The following is a 17,016-nucleotide window of genomic DNA, read 5'->3' on the forward strand; positions in this document are numbered from 1 at the left end:
TTTAGTGCTTGTGGATTGTAGACAACAATCCCCATAGTGCATTGCAATGCTCAGCTCTGCAGGCCACTCCCACTACTCCACCCATCACTGTAGACTAGAGTTGAGCTCCACTCTACGCTACCGCCTGGAAATCATTTAGCACAATGAAATCAGATAACGCGCGCTAATATAATTTGACGACGTAAGAGCGTCAAGGCGGCGCCCGCGCCATCAGCCAATGGATTGGCGTGATTCTATATGGGCTTCAGACAATCGGCACTCTGACGTGCAATTTTACACGTGAAATGCAGCCAAACCTTGGAGCGTTTTGTCTTCGGGATCGTCATTAATCCCCTCGCTATCAGACGTTCCGGGAGTCTCCCGCATATTGATAACGGCTCCCTGATGCTCGAAAATTAGGTAAAATCTCCCGAATCTAGAGCGAGTGAGCAAGAGCGCTCATGCGAGACAGAACAGACTGTGTAAAACCGTATAGTGCGCGCACGAGGGAGAGGGAGGAGCGAGAGACTTTGCGTGTGTGCGCCTCATGACACAGAGACTCAGGCACAGAAATTTTCGTTCTTATTCGGCCTGGTTATTACCGTTTACGTCGGAACCGGTTCCCTATTGGCACCGCGTTTCGATACCCAACCCTACCCATAATACATCCGTCTGCGTATTCAGTACCTTCGTCCATATTTTCAAAAAGTTTCTGCCGGTGAAATCAAACGCACTGGCACTGATCTGTGATTGGTCTGTTAGCGCATTAGGCCCAACCCCCTATGGGCGGGTTTGAAAGGGTGAGATCTAGTGCTTGTAGTCTTTACAGAAATCCCCCCCTCTTACACTTCCTCCTACAATGACGTAAAATTAAGATTTTTGGCCATTTTAGGAGGAAGTGAAAAAGGTAAATAGCGGATTTCTAATAGGGCTAGGTAATAAATATCGATTTCTCGATATTAATCGATTCTCATTTTTACGAACCGATATCGATTCTTAAATCTCAAGAATCGATTAGTCATCCTGTTTCATTTGAATGAATGGATCATTGTATCGCGGCTGCGCGCATCCAAAAAAAAAATCGCAATAATCTTTGTCCTTTGTTACTATTGATATGAAACAAAGTCTCAATTTTCAAATTGCGTCCATTTTCTTTAGAAATTCAAAAACATAAATAGCGTTTTGTCGCTGTGGCGTGAGATCGCTCTGGAGAAGCAGCAGCGCTGATCTCTCTTCCGGCTTAATAATACCAGTCACAGCGCCAAATAAACATGAATGAGCATCTGAAAGTGTGTTAAAGATAGAGTACAACTTATCCAAATCCATATCATGTCACATTGATTCGCTCAATCAGCGTTTCAACCGTGGAAAGACGTCAACAGCTTGTAATCAATGTCATGTATCGTCATATTTACCTCAGAAAACCCACATAAACTCGTTAGTCAGCTAGAAAAAATAACTCTAGAGAGGAGCATTTTGCTAAATATATACACCATATTACATATGCATTATAATCTTAATGTTCTTCAATATTTAATGCATATTTGAATAAATCTGGCAAGTTTTTTTATGACAGCCACCATTTAAATGTTTTATAATCTTCTTATTATAAAAATAAATAAAAGTGTAATTTAAGTGTTTGTATAGCTACAAAACAGTTCATTATTACCTTCATATTAGGCTAATGAAGCCTAGTAGGCTACAACTAGACTCCCATAGTTTACAGCATTTAAGAGATTTGATTCCCTTGAGAAAAATGGCCATTTATTGTAACTGATATCCAAAATAATCGATATTGCATCGAATCGAATTGCAAGCTTGTGAATCGAAATCGAATGGAATTGTGAAATTTGTCTCAATACCCAGCCCTAGTTTCTAACAATGGAAATCTTAATGCAAATGGGTACAGTGTCCCTTTAAGGTGACAGTTACATTGTTTAGGGTTAGTTTGGTATAGGGTTACTTGTAATTATGCATCATTTACAGTTATTAGTATAGTAAATCCAAAATAAAGTGTTACCAATTGTTTTGCAACCATTCTAAATCTACCAGGTACGATAATATCACTACTAAAGGAGTTTGTGTAGTGAAAGCCCATCAGAATATGCTACATTCAAGACAAACAACATTACCAACACAGAGGTCGGTGGAAAACCAAACCAAACAGGATGCAAGACAGACAGGACGTAGGACTTTTCTAGCGTGTTGGCTAATGTTTCAGCAACGGCCGTCAATAGCACGAGCGCTGACCTCACGGCTGAACTACTTTCACTGATGAGGGCACTAGACTAATGTGGCTTGATCTGGCCTGGGGCGAACGCATCGGCTTTTCCACACCTTGTACATTGTGGCTGTACAATGAGTCTTTTCAGTTCCACGTAAATGAGATGTAAAACCAGGGCAACTTTAGCTTCTCCCAGACCTTGACACCTCACATGATGTCATTCAGCCCTTCACATTCCATAAGTGTTTCCTTCAGGTCCTCCTGCATTCCTCCTGCCGCTGCCCCAGCAGGGTGTGCAAACTCACACATGCAGACAGAACATCCATTCACGCCGGGGACCTTGGATTTGTTTGGAGGGTGTTTTTAGCTCGACCTTTAAAGAGAACCACCCATTCCATCTTAAATCAGCCCCGTCTCCATCGACTTTGAACTTTTGTACTGTATGTGTCAACCTTGAAGGGATAGTTCACTTTGAAATTAATATTTGATATGTTTTATCTTACCTCAAGGGCATCCAAGATGTAGGTGTCTTTGTTTCCACAGTATTTTCAATTTTGACATTTTTCAGTCAAACCGTTGTTGTCTATCAGTCCAAATTAAACATGATTTAATGACTCGTAAATGTAAGTACACATTGATGGCCTAAGACACGAAACGAGCGGTTTGTGTGAGAAAACCAACAGTATTTATATCGTTTTTACCTCGTGTAATCACAGTGACGTCCAAGTGATCTGAATCAGTTGTTCAATGTCCAACTGAACCGAACTGAATCAGTTCAATGTTACGCCGGAAGTGATCGCTTGCGTGTGACGTTACTCAATATTTACACGGAGATTTCGGAAGTTTTACCTTTTACTAAACATATTTAGATATACCGAAATCGTCTTCCATTGCGGTTTCCCGTATATCTAAATATGTTTAGTGAAAGGTAAAACTTCCGAAATCTCTGTATAAACAAAGAGTGACGTAGCGATCACTTCCAGCGCATGCGCAGACCGAAGCGCCCGTGGCGTCAGATCATTTTGTCATGGCTGTGATTACAAGAGGTAAAACGATATAAATACTGTTCGTTTTCTCACACAAACCGCTCGTTTCGTGTCTTAGGCCATCAATGTGTGCTTACATTTACGAGTCATTAAATCATGTTTAATTTGGACTTCTATGTGCATGCTCTTTGGTGGACCCCCTTTGCCTCCAGTGTATGACTGATAGACAACAACGGTTTGACTGAAAAATGTCAAAATTGAAAATACTGTGGAAACAAAGACACCTACATCTTGGATGCCCTTGAGGTAAACTAAAACATATCAAAAAATGTATTTCAAAGTGAACTATCCCTTTAAGGCCAATTTATACTTCTGCGTCGAGGGTACGCCGTAGTGCACCGTCGTGAGCATTTATACTTCTGTGTTCAGGTCTTGGTTGCTCTGCAGTACTGCTCCGAAACGCAAGTTGGCGGCGGAGGGTTTTAATGTTCCACTGTGTTTAGATTCCTCGCGGCTAGGTTACTACAAGCAATGGCGACTGAAAGAGAGCGGATCATGTTGGAGTTGGAGAGATGGAAAAAGTTAATTTTAGTGAAATTACTAAAACTAAAAGCCAGAAACGAGAGAAGGCGTCGGAGGAGATGGTATGTGCGGAAATGCGTGAGATGGTACGTGTGGAAATGCGTATGAGGAAATGCGATGCTACCAAGCCAACCAATCACAGGTCTTGCGGTCCGCGTCATCGCAACGTCTAGTTACATTTTTGAGGAGGTGCGCGTCAGGCGACGGCGAAGGGTACGCGGTATGGTACGCGTCTGTACGTATGCTACGCCGTACCTACTGCGCGCACCCTACGCAGAAGTATAAATTGGCCTTTATGGCCGTGACGTACCAAGCCAATGGCGGGCCATCATTGGCCTGGTTTTTGTGGTGGCACTAGTCGGATTACTATCGGCTGCCTATCGTCCGAGTAAGCCGACGGAGAGAGAGATCACTCAGGGGTGTGTTTCCCAAAAGCATTATGGCCGCAAGTTCTGTTGTTATCAGCAGTTCAACGAGTCGTGTTTCCCGAAAACGTAGTTCTAACGAACATTCGCAAAGGGCATCGCAGAGTTGTGTGTTTGGAACGACAGCCCTCGACCTGTGGTTAGAAGCAGAGTTTCTTAGGTCCTTGAGCCAAATAAGCAAGCTGGTATTCAGGGCGATACTTATCTTTATTTAGAAAGCATATAAATGACGTTCACGTCTTTTAGTTTGTCAAGAAATTTAAAGCGTCGTTTTTGAAGACTGCACACGTGCGAACGTGATTTAGTCCGTAAGAACGAGCCTATGATTGAATCTGGAAATAAATAATTGAGAAAACTGTCTAGCATTAATTCAATCTCAAACAGATTCATTAAAAGAAGTTATTACTCAACCATGTGCGTGACATCATTAACCAAAATGGTTGAAAGACCAATCTGCGACAATACGGTTTCAGGAAACAGTCGTGGCTAGCTAGTTGATTTCTTCAACGATGCATCGTACTACTTTTTTACAACAAATATGAAACGTCTCTTACTTAAGCTGGACTGTGACGCTATTTTCTTGTGGAAACAAATTTTGTTGCATTATTTTCCTGTTATCTCTGGGAAGCTGCTTCGAAACAATCTGTATTGTAAAAAGCGCTATATAAATGAAGGTGACTTAACTTGACGATGGTAGTTAGGCCACCCTTAAAAATATTCTTGTTTGCCGTAACCCGACCGACCCTGTCAATTTAGGGCCGACTCAATTTTTTATTTTAATTTTTTCCTTTTAGTCCGACCGACTTGCCGGTTGTAACTTGCGTTCAGACCGATCGATTTTTTTTTTTTTTTTTTTTTTTTACTCTTCAGTTCAAACGTCAATAAAATAATATTAATTATATTTTAGTTAGTATTGTGAAAGTTGCTTATGTCTAGCCTACATACATAGGCTACGTTCTTTCTTTTAAATAAAAACCCGTGGCGTCATTATGTTTACACCATTGGTTTACCAGTGTCACACTATGGCTTGTACGTTCGCTTCGTTTCATTCAGTGTTCCCGCTTCGTAAACCCGGTATTAAACGGGCAACAGCGCTGAATATCAACCATTTCTATATATAATAATAATATTAAACAATTTGTCTGTGATGCAATTTTGCTATTCGCAGTCCAGAAGCGAGCGATCTCTCACCCGGAGCCACAGCGCGCACGACACGACAGCCCTGCTTAATGAGTGACAGTGAGGACAAAACGTGGTTACACTTTAAATCTGGGTTATTATTCTAATAGTATTTTAGATTTCCGCTTTCAAAGATTATAAAAAGAAGATATTTGAGATGAAAACGAGACAAGAAAAGTAGGCTATAGCCTCATTTTGGGCTTCATGTGCTCAGCTATACTATCAAATATACATAAAAAATAAAATGACCTGCTCTGAGATTCATTTAAACACAGTTTATGTCTTAAATGGACGTAAATAGTTGGGAGAAAATGATGGTGCGTCAGTCATCTGTTAGATCCGTACTCGGTCTTAAAGGGGCAGTAGTCTAATAAACATGTGACGATTGAGCCAGTAATGCGAATCAAACAACAAAAGGCAGAGAAAAATCACTCGCAGCTCTTTAATGAATAACTTAAACTGTAATAAGCATTGATCTAACTATGATAAACCATGCAGTGTCATTTTACATTTGATTACTAAATTAAATTTCTAATTTAAACTAATTTAAACTTTCTAACTTTTTTTTTTCAAACAGAGTGACACACTTCACTGAAAAGTAGCTAATTTTAGACCTTCCTGAAATTAAAGCACTGTGTATATAGGCTAATTTGTATCTTTCTTTAATTGTATTCTTTGTTTCACCATGTGTTTGTACTTGTTTTTGCTTATATCTCATGTATATAAAAAAACAAAAAAGCCTGCACACTGCTGCATAACAAATAGATATTTTATTCATTTTGTGATTGGCCTAAAACATAACCGGTCGTAGGTTGCATTAACACTAGCGGTGGATGCACAGTTTGAAGACCCAGTCAGTAGGGTTGGGTATCGAGAATCGAGTATCGATTGGAACCGAGACTAACTTTTCGTTTTTCCCGGAATCGTTCAAAAGTTAAAATTTCGATTCCTAGTTTCGATATTCACAGTCCGCCGAGCGGAAGAAGAAACCGCTGAACAACACCAACGAAGAAGCGTCTACCGGAAGTGTTGGCATAACCGCGCGAGTCGAACATGAGTAGCTTACGTCGGCGGTCCAAAGTGTGGCTTCACTTTTCTAAAAATTAACGAAATCTCGGCAAAATGCAAAATTTGTGACAAGTATGGAGTATTTCCTTCAGAAAGGCCGTTGGTTAGCAAGGTTAGCTAAACTTTTTTGACCCTGCCTCTTAAAAGAATCGAAATCAAGAATCGTTAGGAACCGGAATCGAAACAAGGAATCGGAATCGGAATCAGAATCGTTCAAATTCAAACGATACCCAACCCTACCAGTCAGTGACGTCACAATATGCAATTTTTCAAAAATTCATGATCACCATGACCAAAATTTAACTTTTTTTTTTTACACTGAATCTTGAAAAAAAAATTGACCTACCTACCGACCCTTTTTAAAAATGTTTTGCTGTTACTGCAAACCAAAATATTTTTAAGGATGGCCTTAAGCAACGTCATTGTATGGGAAACTGGCACAGTCACGAGGCCAAACATAGAAGTATCTTCTCATGTTTTCATATCCACAGTCCTAGCTTATTTCTGGTTTCTATTTCTGAATCATGATTACAGCCACTGCCTACCGAATTCAGTTCTCTGTGCTTGAAAGCTCAAATACGGACACAGTTGCCCATCATGCGATGTTTCTCACGTAAATACAGTCGGTTGTGGCTAAAGTGAACATTAACAGCTCGGTGAAAAACGGATATGTGTCGGTATATTAGATCCTAGGTCTTAAAGGGCCAGCAGCCTAAAATACCCGTGTCATTAATGTTAAATAACCAACTGTAGCTGAAAAAACATGTAGTTTTGAAAAAATCGTATTTGTCCTATTGTTTGTAATTTGCTTATTTGTTCTTTTTTTACGTAACGAAAGTAAAATAACAACCAACTTGAACATTCGGGGAACTTTTTCACCCTCACGTGAAACTCTCGATCATGCGGATTAGTATTTTACAGAGCAATGGTGAATGTGACCACACCTTCATTCCAAACCTGTGTGATGTTAGTTTGTTTTTCTGAATTGAATAGAATTGTGCAACTTTGATGGAGGGGAAAGATTACCCAGTGAACAGATTATAGACTATCGTTCACTCAAAACTATTACATGTCTTCAGAAGACTTGAAATACAGTACGCAAGTCACATGGTGCTTATACATTAAGTCATTCATTCAGCAGTGTGCAGTTGTGACGTTATGAAATGGAAATTAGCTGAGGTTATGTTTTTAAAGGTAGTTTTTGTATACCACGCTGGCTAACAATCCCATGTGGCGCCTGAGGATGACATCATCAACACGTTGAGCTCAGTGTAACTCACGCAAGTCTGGCATCCGGGGAATAATGCAAACCCTGCATTACGAAATAAACATTCAGCTTTGTCTGAAAAGGCACCACAGAAATGAAAAGGAGTTACAATCACAGCTTTGTGGACGTTAATGTGCGGGTGCAATGAAAGTTTAGTGTTTAGCTGAGCTTAAATGCGGATCTGAGAAACAGATGGTTGGGTTTATGATTGGGTTTAGATGTTTTAATTAGGTATGATTTCATTTATAGGAAGTACTGGTTTGAGTTTAACTTTGGCAGAAGATTTCGGATCAGGCTTCTAATCAAGCAGGTTAACCAAACAAACAATCATGAGATTAACCCTTTGAACCAGCAGAGAGACTGTCAGCACTGGGGTTTAACCCCGTCGGCCAGACACAACTGCGACAGAAATCGCTTAAATCCACTGCTGAATGCTCCAGTGGTTTTGATCTTTCAACACATATAAGCTTATGAGACCTAAACCACATCAAATTCACCTTGCCAAACTGAAGATCTGGTTTGGTGTGTGGTTATTACCAAAATATTGGGGAATGTGTTGAATAATCATGAAGAAATCGCAATAAGGTTGCCTGCGATATAAAAACCAAGTCATCTTTTCATTTGCAGATACGAGAGAGTTGTTATAATAGCATCTCTGACACATGGGCGGCCTCAGAGATGAACGAGTGAAAAGTAAGTGTCGCTAAAACGGTTTCAATGATTCTGTTCAAAACTCTGATCACATTTAATACTTTGTCAGATATTAAAATGTTGCAGTGAACATATTTTTTTTTATAGTAAATACATATAGAAACTAGCGGTACGTTGAAGTCAGTTAAAACCGACGAGCCTCTTACCCTTGTGAAAATAACTACACCTCAGCATACTTTTAAAAAAGCACTTATTACGAAACATATACACTTAAAAAGAAAATATAAGTGCAAAAAATGGTGTAATGATTTCAGACACTTAAAGGAGTAGTTCACTTTAAAAAAAAACCTTTACAGTCAAAAATAAAATTAAGGTTTTTGATGAAAACATTCCAGGATTTTCTCCATATAATGGACTTCAATGGGAACCAAACGGTTCAAGGTCCAAAAGACAGTTTCAGTGCAAACTGTTCAAAGGGCTTTAAATGATTCCAGATGATGAATAAGGGTCTTATCTAGCGAAACGATCGCTCATTTAATAAATAAATAACAAAGTTTAAGTTTTATAAGCTCAAATGGTCGCCTGTGATGCGCGTTCGTGACTCTCCTGTTCGAACTCGTTCATCAAAATAAACAAATCCTTTTTCGTGTCATTTGATCCATTCAACGAACGAAATGAACGAGTTGACTCTGGAAAAGATTAGCTCATTTTGATAAACGAGTTCGAACAGGAGAGTCACGAACGCGCATCACAGAACAGAGCAAGGCGAGCATTTGAGCTTATAAAACGTAAACTTTGTTATTTATTTAATAAATGAGCGATCGTTTCGCTTGATAAGACCCTTATTCATCGTCTGGTGTCGTTTAAAGCTCTTTGAACAGTTTGCACTGAAACTGTCTTTTGGACCTTGAACCGTTTGGTTCCCATTGAAGTCCATTATATGGAGAAAATCCTGGAATTTTTTTTTTATTAAAAACCTTCATTTCTTTTCGACGGAAGAAAGAAAGACATGGACATCTTGGATGACACTGGGGTGAGTAAATTATCAGCAAAAGTATTGTTTTTTTTTTTTAAAGTGAACTACTCCTTTAATTGCATGATATTTACAATTAAATTGAAATAAATTATTGTTTAAATGTATATTAAATGCAAATGGCTGAACTTAAGTATTTTTGACCGACGTAAGTACATATTTATTTGTAATTTCATACTTGCATTAATTGTCTTTGAAATATGGTTGAAGTGTACAGCTGAATAAACTGACACATTTATGGTAAACTAAAATAAACAAACATGTGTAGGTAGGTACAATTTAGCACATTTAAAATTATAATCTTTTATTAAAAGTAAAATTATAATCAATTATGTCACAAAGCACCTGCTTTAGTAATGTAGCCAACACATTAAAATAACAGTACTTTTTATAGCACAACAAAATATCAAAACATGATTTAAAACTAATGAAAGATTACTCTAAACACACACTTAAGTGGCCATTTTTTTAATTAAAATATCTGACCGTTTATTTTTTTTTTTTTTAAATATATCATTTTAAGATGGGAAGTACACTGCAAGTGCACATTTTAAGTGCACTTATAGTTCACAAGAGAAGTAATGCCTATCAAGTATTTTTGACACATTGAAGACCAGGTACAAAGATACTGAGCTGATGTTTTTGAGCGTGTGTCTCTTTAAAAGAAGAAAAGCATATAATACAAGTCCAGTTGAAAGAAAGGGAAGTGGGATTTACAGGCAGCAGAGGTCAGGGGTCACAATGCTGGATGCCTACAAACTGAGAGTGCTCTTTTCTTTCAGGCACATCGCTCACTCTCACCATGTCCACTGCATTCCAACACACACATACAGTGTTTTTACTCCACTGGGCATCTTTTGGCCTTGTGTGTGTGTGTGTGTAGAAGTGTGTGTGTGGGGTAAGGGTTAGAAAACAAGTGTGTTGTAGTCTGTTGTTATGGCGGCACACTGGAATGCTGAGCTCTCCAGTATAAAGGCTCTTTAATGAACATGCTGTCTGTCTGAGATGTTCACACAGAGACAGACAGAGAGCGAGATGCCAAATGCAATGCATGTGCTGCGGTGGGTGGTAAACTCTATACTTTTCTTTATGATTCCTTTTAAACTCTAAGGGCCAGATTTACTAAACAGTGCAAATTAGCGTGAGAGTGCACTTCCACAAAGGCGCAGATGGGGGTGGAGAGTTCTGTGAGGGATGACACGCAAATGAAAGAGCAGAGACGTGACCGGATCATTTCCATAAGCACCAACATAGCAACACAAATTAGTGTCTGGTTTAAAGGGGTGATGAACTGAGAAACCAATTTTTTCTTGAGCTTTTGACATCTAAGAGGTCATCACATTATAAGAATATCCTGTAAGTTTCAGAACTGAAAACGTCCTTGTTAGTCCAATAAAAGCTTTTATTGACACCAGCCTCAGCAAACGACTCGCGTTTCAAAGTGGGGAACTATGACGTCATAGAGGATAAAACCCCACCCCCGCAGAAGAAGATCAACGCCTACTTCAACACGGCCGTTAGCCCCGCCCACAGATTCGTGATGACAAACCGGATCGAGCTACCGAGCAATACAAGATATGTCGCTGTATGCTTCCTCTGGATTCCAATAGGACTGCATGGATAAACTTTATTTTTAAAAGGATACTCCATTTATTTTTATTTTTCTTTTTTTTGGAAATAGGCTCATTTTACAATTCCTCAGTTGAGTTTTACAGTTTTCGAATCCATTCAGCTGATTTTCTGCTATTTAGAAGAATATCAGTAACCAGACCGTTTCTGGTCACAGTAGGAAAAAAATATACTATGGAAGTCAATGAGACCAGAAACTGTCTGGTTACTGATATTCTTCTAAATAGCAGAAAATCGGCTGAATACTAGAGCCCGACCGATAAAGGATTTTGAAGGCCGATACCGATACAAATATTTTGGGGTTTTAAAATCCGATATTCCGATATATCGGCCGATATATTTTTTTTCAGAAACGCGCAACAAAACATTAACAGATTTCCCTAACATTAGTTATTTGTGGTTATTTATGAGTTTTAACTAAAATAATATGATAATGCATTTTAAAAAGAAACTTGTTTCTTTTATTGTCACAACAGAACAGACGGATGATAGTGGCATTAGCTAGCTTTGTGGTTAGCTAGTCTATGATGAGCCATAATTTAGCAATGGATTACGTCATACTGCAAATTGTAAAACATACATTTTCAATATAACAGGCCGAGGAGAGATGATATGAGTCATTGCTATAACTGTCACGCGCTATTAAAGAAATACTTCAGTCACGTTGTCAAAAGTTAAAAGGACAGTCAACTACACTGTAACAACGTAACGTAACTATTACTAGCTGATTCCGCTTCACTCTCGGCTTATTTAACAGCAAAACTAGACATGATAGTCACAAATTTCGTCATGCTTATTTGAGTTTAGAGAACTGATGGGGATGATCTTTTAATTGTTATTCAAGCAATGCATGTCTCGTGACCAACTCAACGGGACGGTATAGAGTGCCCTCTGGTGGACAAACCATACAACTCCAACACTCATGACATGATTCAAGCGTGTTTCGTCCGTTTTTATTTTATTTTTGAAATATTCATTTATCGGCCATTATAACTGCCGATACCGATAGTTTGGTAAACTACCGATATATCGGTCTGGCTCTACTGAATACATCTGAAAACGGTAAAACACAACTGTTTAACTCTGGGGGAATGGTAAAATGAGTCTGTTTCCAAAAAAGTGGAGTATCCCTTTAATGACGTTCCAGCTGATGAGGGTAAAACATCGTCCGTCTGTTCGCGTCATTTCACTGAGGATTGTTTTGTAAACAAGACTGGATTTGGAGAGCGATTAAGAGTAAAGAACGGTGCTGTGCCGTCTATATTGGATCTGACAGGAATGGTGCAACACACGGACTCTGGGTCGAACATGTATGGGCCAATCACTCCGGTTGCCATTTTACAACATTGGACGTTTTCAAAACAATTTCCCCCAAGTGCATTGACAAGTGAGTCGAAACTCATTATAATATGCAAAACTGTTCTCCACTCACAGCAGTGGGCGTTTACCTCCAAGTCTTCAGTGCGAGACGCCCATAAAAACCGTGCGTTTTTCAGCTAGGCTCAAAACTAGGGTAGAAAATAGCCTATTACTGATTCCTATTACTGGACCTATTCATGACCCCTTTAAGACATGCTTGTTTTGGGCACTAAAAAATACCAGTAAATTGACCAGCGCAAACCTTAATAAATCATGTTGCGATTATGCCTAGTTTTACAAGGTGTAAAATAAGTCGCTGATGTCGCCAGAGTGTGTATTTGAAGTTTTAGCTGAAAATACCCAACAAATAATTGTTATAGCATGTTAAAATTACCTCTTTTTGTGGGTGAGCAAAAACACGCCACTTTCGGCCAAATGAGCTGGAGCTCCCGGCTCCCGACAACGACAGAACAGGACAATCTCACGCACTGAGATCTCAGAAAATGTCAGTAATGGTGTTCATCCTTATATGTTTGAGCCAGAGTCAGGCAATGATGGACATGGACAGATTCAAGAAGACACACGTGACAACATGCAGAATGCAACAGAACGTTTCTGAATGGCTAATCAATACATTTATGCAACTGATGTGGAGTTAACTATCTTCAAGTCAGCGATTAGCATGATTGTGTGGGTAACTGTTGTAAAATGCCAACAGAGCCAGAGAATATATGCTGCATGGAGATAGAACAGGTATAGTTTGTTGTCATCTTGCTTTTATGACGTGCTATTGCATTTGTGTTACATACTGTATGGTAATAAAGGTAAAAAGAAGACTGAGAAGACTCCCAAATGTATGATTGACCATCCTAGACTGGAGCCTGTTTGTTTAAATGTGAATTTTTCAAGCAGTCTGAGTTATAATGATTGGCGCAAACGTTTAAGACTTTAGCGATTTTGTTCGGGACATTTCCTTCGTACAATGAAATTGAAGCACGATGCCCTCAGTGACTCAGATGGCCGACTCTTATGTGCATTGGTACATCCCAAAACTAGAGCCAGACCGATATTATCGGCCGATATTAGGCATTTTCCAAAATATCGGTATCGGCAGTTATAATGGCCGATAATTGAATGTTTCAAAAATAAAAATAAAAACAGACGAAACACGCTTGAATCAACTCTCCTTGGCCTGTTATATTGAAAATGTATGTTTTACAACTTGCAGTATAATGTTATCTATTGCTAAATTATGGCTCATCATAGACTAGCTAACCACAAAGCTAGCTAATGCCACTATCATCAGTGGAAGACCGCTAACGTTAACATTAATGAGCTTGGAAACCACAATGAACTTTTTCTGGCTAAATAAAGTAATGATTGCTGTATTTATAACTAGCATATCTCTAGTTACAGTCCCTGCATTGTAAAATGTAAGTTATACATGCGAGAAGTGAACATTTAGACATAGAGAAAAAGTATCAAACGTATCTTGTGCAGAAAAGTTAGCTTTTCTTTTCCACGTGTGTGAAATACAACAATATTTAATAAAAAAAAATATCGGCCGATATATCGGAATATCGGATTTTAAAACCCAAAAATATTTGTATCGGTATCGGCCTTTTAAAATCATTTATCGGTCGGGCTCTACCCAAAACACAACACTTCTTAATACCTTTTTGGCAACGACACTGTAAAACTACCGAAAATTAGCGGCTCTATGCTAAAAGGGCAGATCGTCACCGGCTGTGGGCGGGGCTTCGTCCTACGGGGGGGGAATCTGAATCAGCTCATTTGAACAGACTGCTTTGATTCATAAAAAAATGAGTGCGTGGATGTTTACCATTATAGGCTGGTTGTTCTCATACACTGCGGACACACACTTCTGTGTTTTCAAACGCCTTACAAAAGTGAATTTTGCATAATAGGCACGCTTTAAATTCTCATCATTTGGCACCATAAAAGGGAAACTCCAACAAATGCATCTAAAGTATCTAAAGATATCGTTTACAACTGAGTTTTTACATGAATGCCGTGGCAAGAAAAATGAGGCAACTTCTGGAAATACATAAACAAGCTCAGGATTAATGTGAGATCAGGGGCCCGTTTCAATAAGGAGGTTCAACCAACTCTGAGTTAAAGTTTGAACTCTGAGTTGACTTACCCTGAGACGGGAATCTCTGAGTTTTCGGTTACAGAACAGCTGAAATGAGTTAGATCAATCAACTCTGAGTTGACTGACTCTGAGTTAAGCGCGTGCACCACAACTATAAAAAGCCATTATCAATGGAGCGCAGATATTACGAGTCACCATGGCAACAGCGCCAGACAAAAAGAGGTGTTGGGTGTAATTAATTACCAAGTAATCTAAATATTGTAATTTAATTAAAGGGATTACTCTTAATTCTTCTGTAATTTAAAATAAAATATGATGCAATTACATTAAATATGGCTACTGCATAAACTATAGACCAATTCAGTATAAAACAATGGTGGATTTAACATTTTTAAAAGGTACATTTTTTATGTAACCTTCTCCCTCTACACACTTTGATCAATTCAAGAATAATTCATGCAATTGTATATTGTTAATTTGAAAGAATTAAAAGTGCAGTTTCTTGTCTCTCCTCCTTGTATTGTTCAAGTGGTTGAGGTTGTCTATGGGATTTAGCAATTAGTAATATGTAGACCAATACTTTCTAGAGATAGTAATTATTACATTAATCTAACTACACCGTTGAAGATGTCATTTGTAGTTAATAATTCATAACTATTTTAGAGTAACTTACTGTTATAATATCAAGAGGTAAAACTGGAAGAATGTTATTCAACCTAAAGTAGCCTACTATTACTTTGATACATTTTTACTTAAGTAAAAGTAAAATTACCAGACTAAAAATCTACTCAAGTAAAAAGTAGTTAATTTAAGTTGCTGAGTAACTTGTTTAACAGCGGGGGTGGGGTGGGGGACTCCCCCATGTGGGGTTGTAACGTATGAAAGTTTCACAGTATGAGAACCGTCTCAGAAAATATCACGGTTTATGGTATTAAACAATTATTAAATATATAAACTGCATTCTTAAATTACGGTTATTATTATCATCAGTTAAAATGACAGTTAAATAAATTAAACATTTGTTCAATAAAACATATCTAATCAACTAACTTGAATAATTGATTATGAATAAGATTATATGATTATCATTAATAACTTATTAAATTATTTTTGAAAAATAATTGAGTTCTATTAAATGTTTTTTATTCCAAATTTTTAATGATTTAATAAAAATATATTATCAAAAATGGTGGTAATCAAATAAAAGTTTAGCAAACGTTTTAATCCTTTTATTTTTTGGCAAAGTGCTGCAAAACAGATTTAGTCAATTAAACCATGGACAAACAATATATATATATATATTCCTTAAAGAATGTGTAAATACATTTTACTATTATTATTGGTGTTTAACAGCACTTCCTCTTTAAAAAAGGGGAGGAGACCGCAAGAAACTCTGGGTTTACTGAAGAAAACCTGCTCCCGACCAGGTTAGGTTCACAGAGTAAGTTACCATGGTAACTGACTCTGAGTATAAGTTACCTCTCTTTCAGAAACGGGCTTGACTTACTCTGCTTTCTCGGGTTTGATATACCCCCCTTTCTGAAACGGAAAACCCAGAGTTTCCCTCATTTCAGGGTTAACATACTCATAGTTTTCACTTAACCTCCTTTCTGAAACAGGCCCCTGTATAGAGAGTGTGTTTGGCTGGTGAGGAGGCACTGACCCGTGTGGCTGCGGATGTGCACTCTCAGAGTGCCGTTACTGGCAAACTTCTGCCCGCAGTACGGACAGATCTTCTCCTTCTCTCCTGTGTGCGTCTAAAAGGGACACAGTAAAACAGATTATTCACATTTGAGGACGATCCTCTAACCTATCTATATTTGAAAACTGAAGTGATCTGAACTGATGCGTTTTGAACTAAACTGACTGAAACTGAAAACTTTGTGTTCAAGTACCGTGTCTATTAATGGTTAAAGCTACAGTAACGTCTTCATCTAGTCAACTTCAGGTCCTTTCCATCTAAACTGCTTATATGTCTTAAGCCTAGTAGTGCATGTTTTATGAGCAGTGGGATAATCATATTCATCCACGCACACAGTCACGCAGAGCACAACCAAAACAATGTTCTTCCACAAAATGCATCCAGTTTGGTTTGTTTTTGTAACTGCAAAAGGGCCAAAAAAGCTTTATATGTGAAACTTCAGCTAATCCAAATTGCAAGGATGCATAAGGATCTTTATGTAAAAATTATTGTTAAAAAAGTCAATTTAATGATAATTTTACGGGAGCTTCGTGGGAAAGTGTGACCTACCGACCCATAGCTCACTAGTGCATTAAACACTTTTCTTACCAATGCATTTCATTTGAAAATTTAATAAGTTTCATATCACAACATAACAAAGCAACTTGAATTAATACATGAAGAGTTCAGATGCAAAAGCCTCTAAATGCCATTTGATATTTTCTTCTTTAATGATGATTTTTATCAAACTTGTATATTTAAGTTCAGTAATTTCACTTAAATAACAATTAATAGGTAAATATCATTGCCATTTAAGTGAAATCACTGAACTTAAAT

The 17,016-nt window shown here is 38.1% G+C and overlaps 1 protein-coding gene across 1 annotated transcript in view; it reads right to left on the reverse strand.

Annotated features, from left to right (window-relative positions):
* Positions 1–17,016, reverse strand: part of prdm5 (PR domain containing 5) — a 131,224-nt gene that overhangs the window by 61,834 nt on the left and 52,374 nt on the right. The window contains exon 13 of the mRNA XM_039651352.2: positions 16,162–16,255. Coding sequence (XP_039507286.1) covers positions 16,162–16,255 — 94 coding nt within the window. The remainder of the gene's footprint in view (positions 1–16,161; positions 16,256–17,016) is intronic.

The sequence above is a fragment of the Pimephales promelas genome, chromosome 20 (assembly GCF_988280905.1).
Source record: "Pimephales promelas chromosome 20, fPimPro1.hap1.1, whole genome shotgun sequence".
Classification (NCBI taxonomy): domain Eukaryota; kingdom Metazoa; phylum Chordata; class Actinopteri; order Cypriniformes; family Leuciscidae; genus Pimephales; species Pimephales promelas.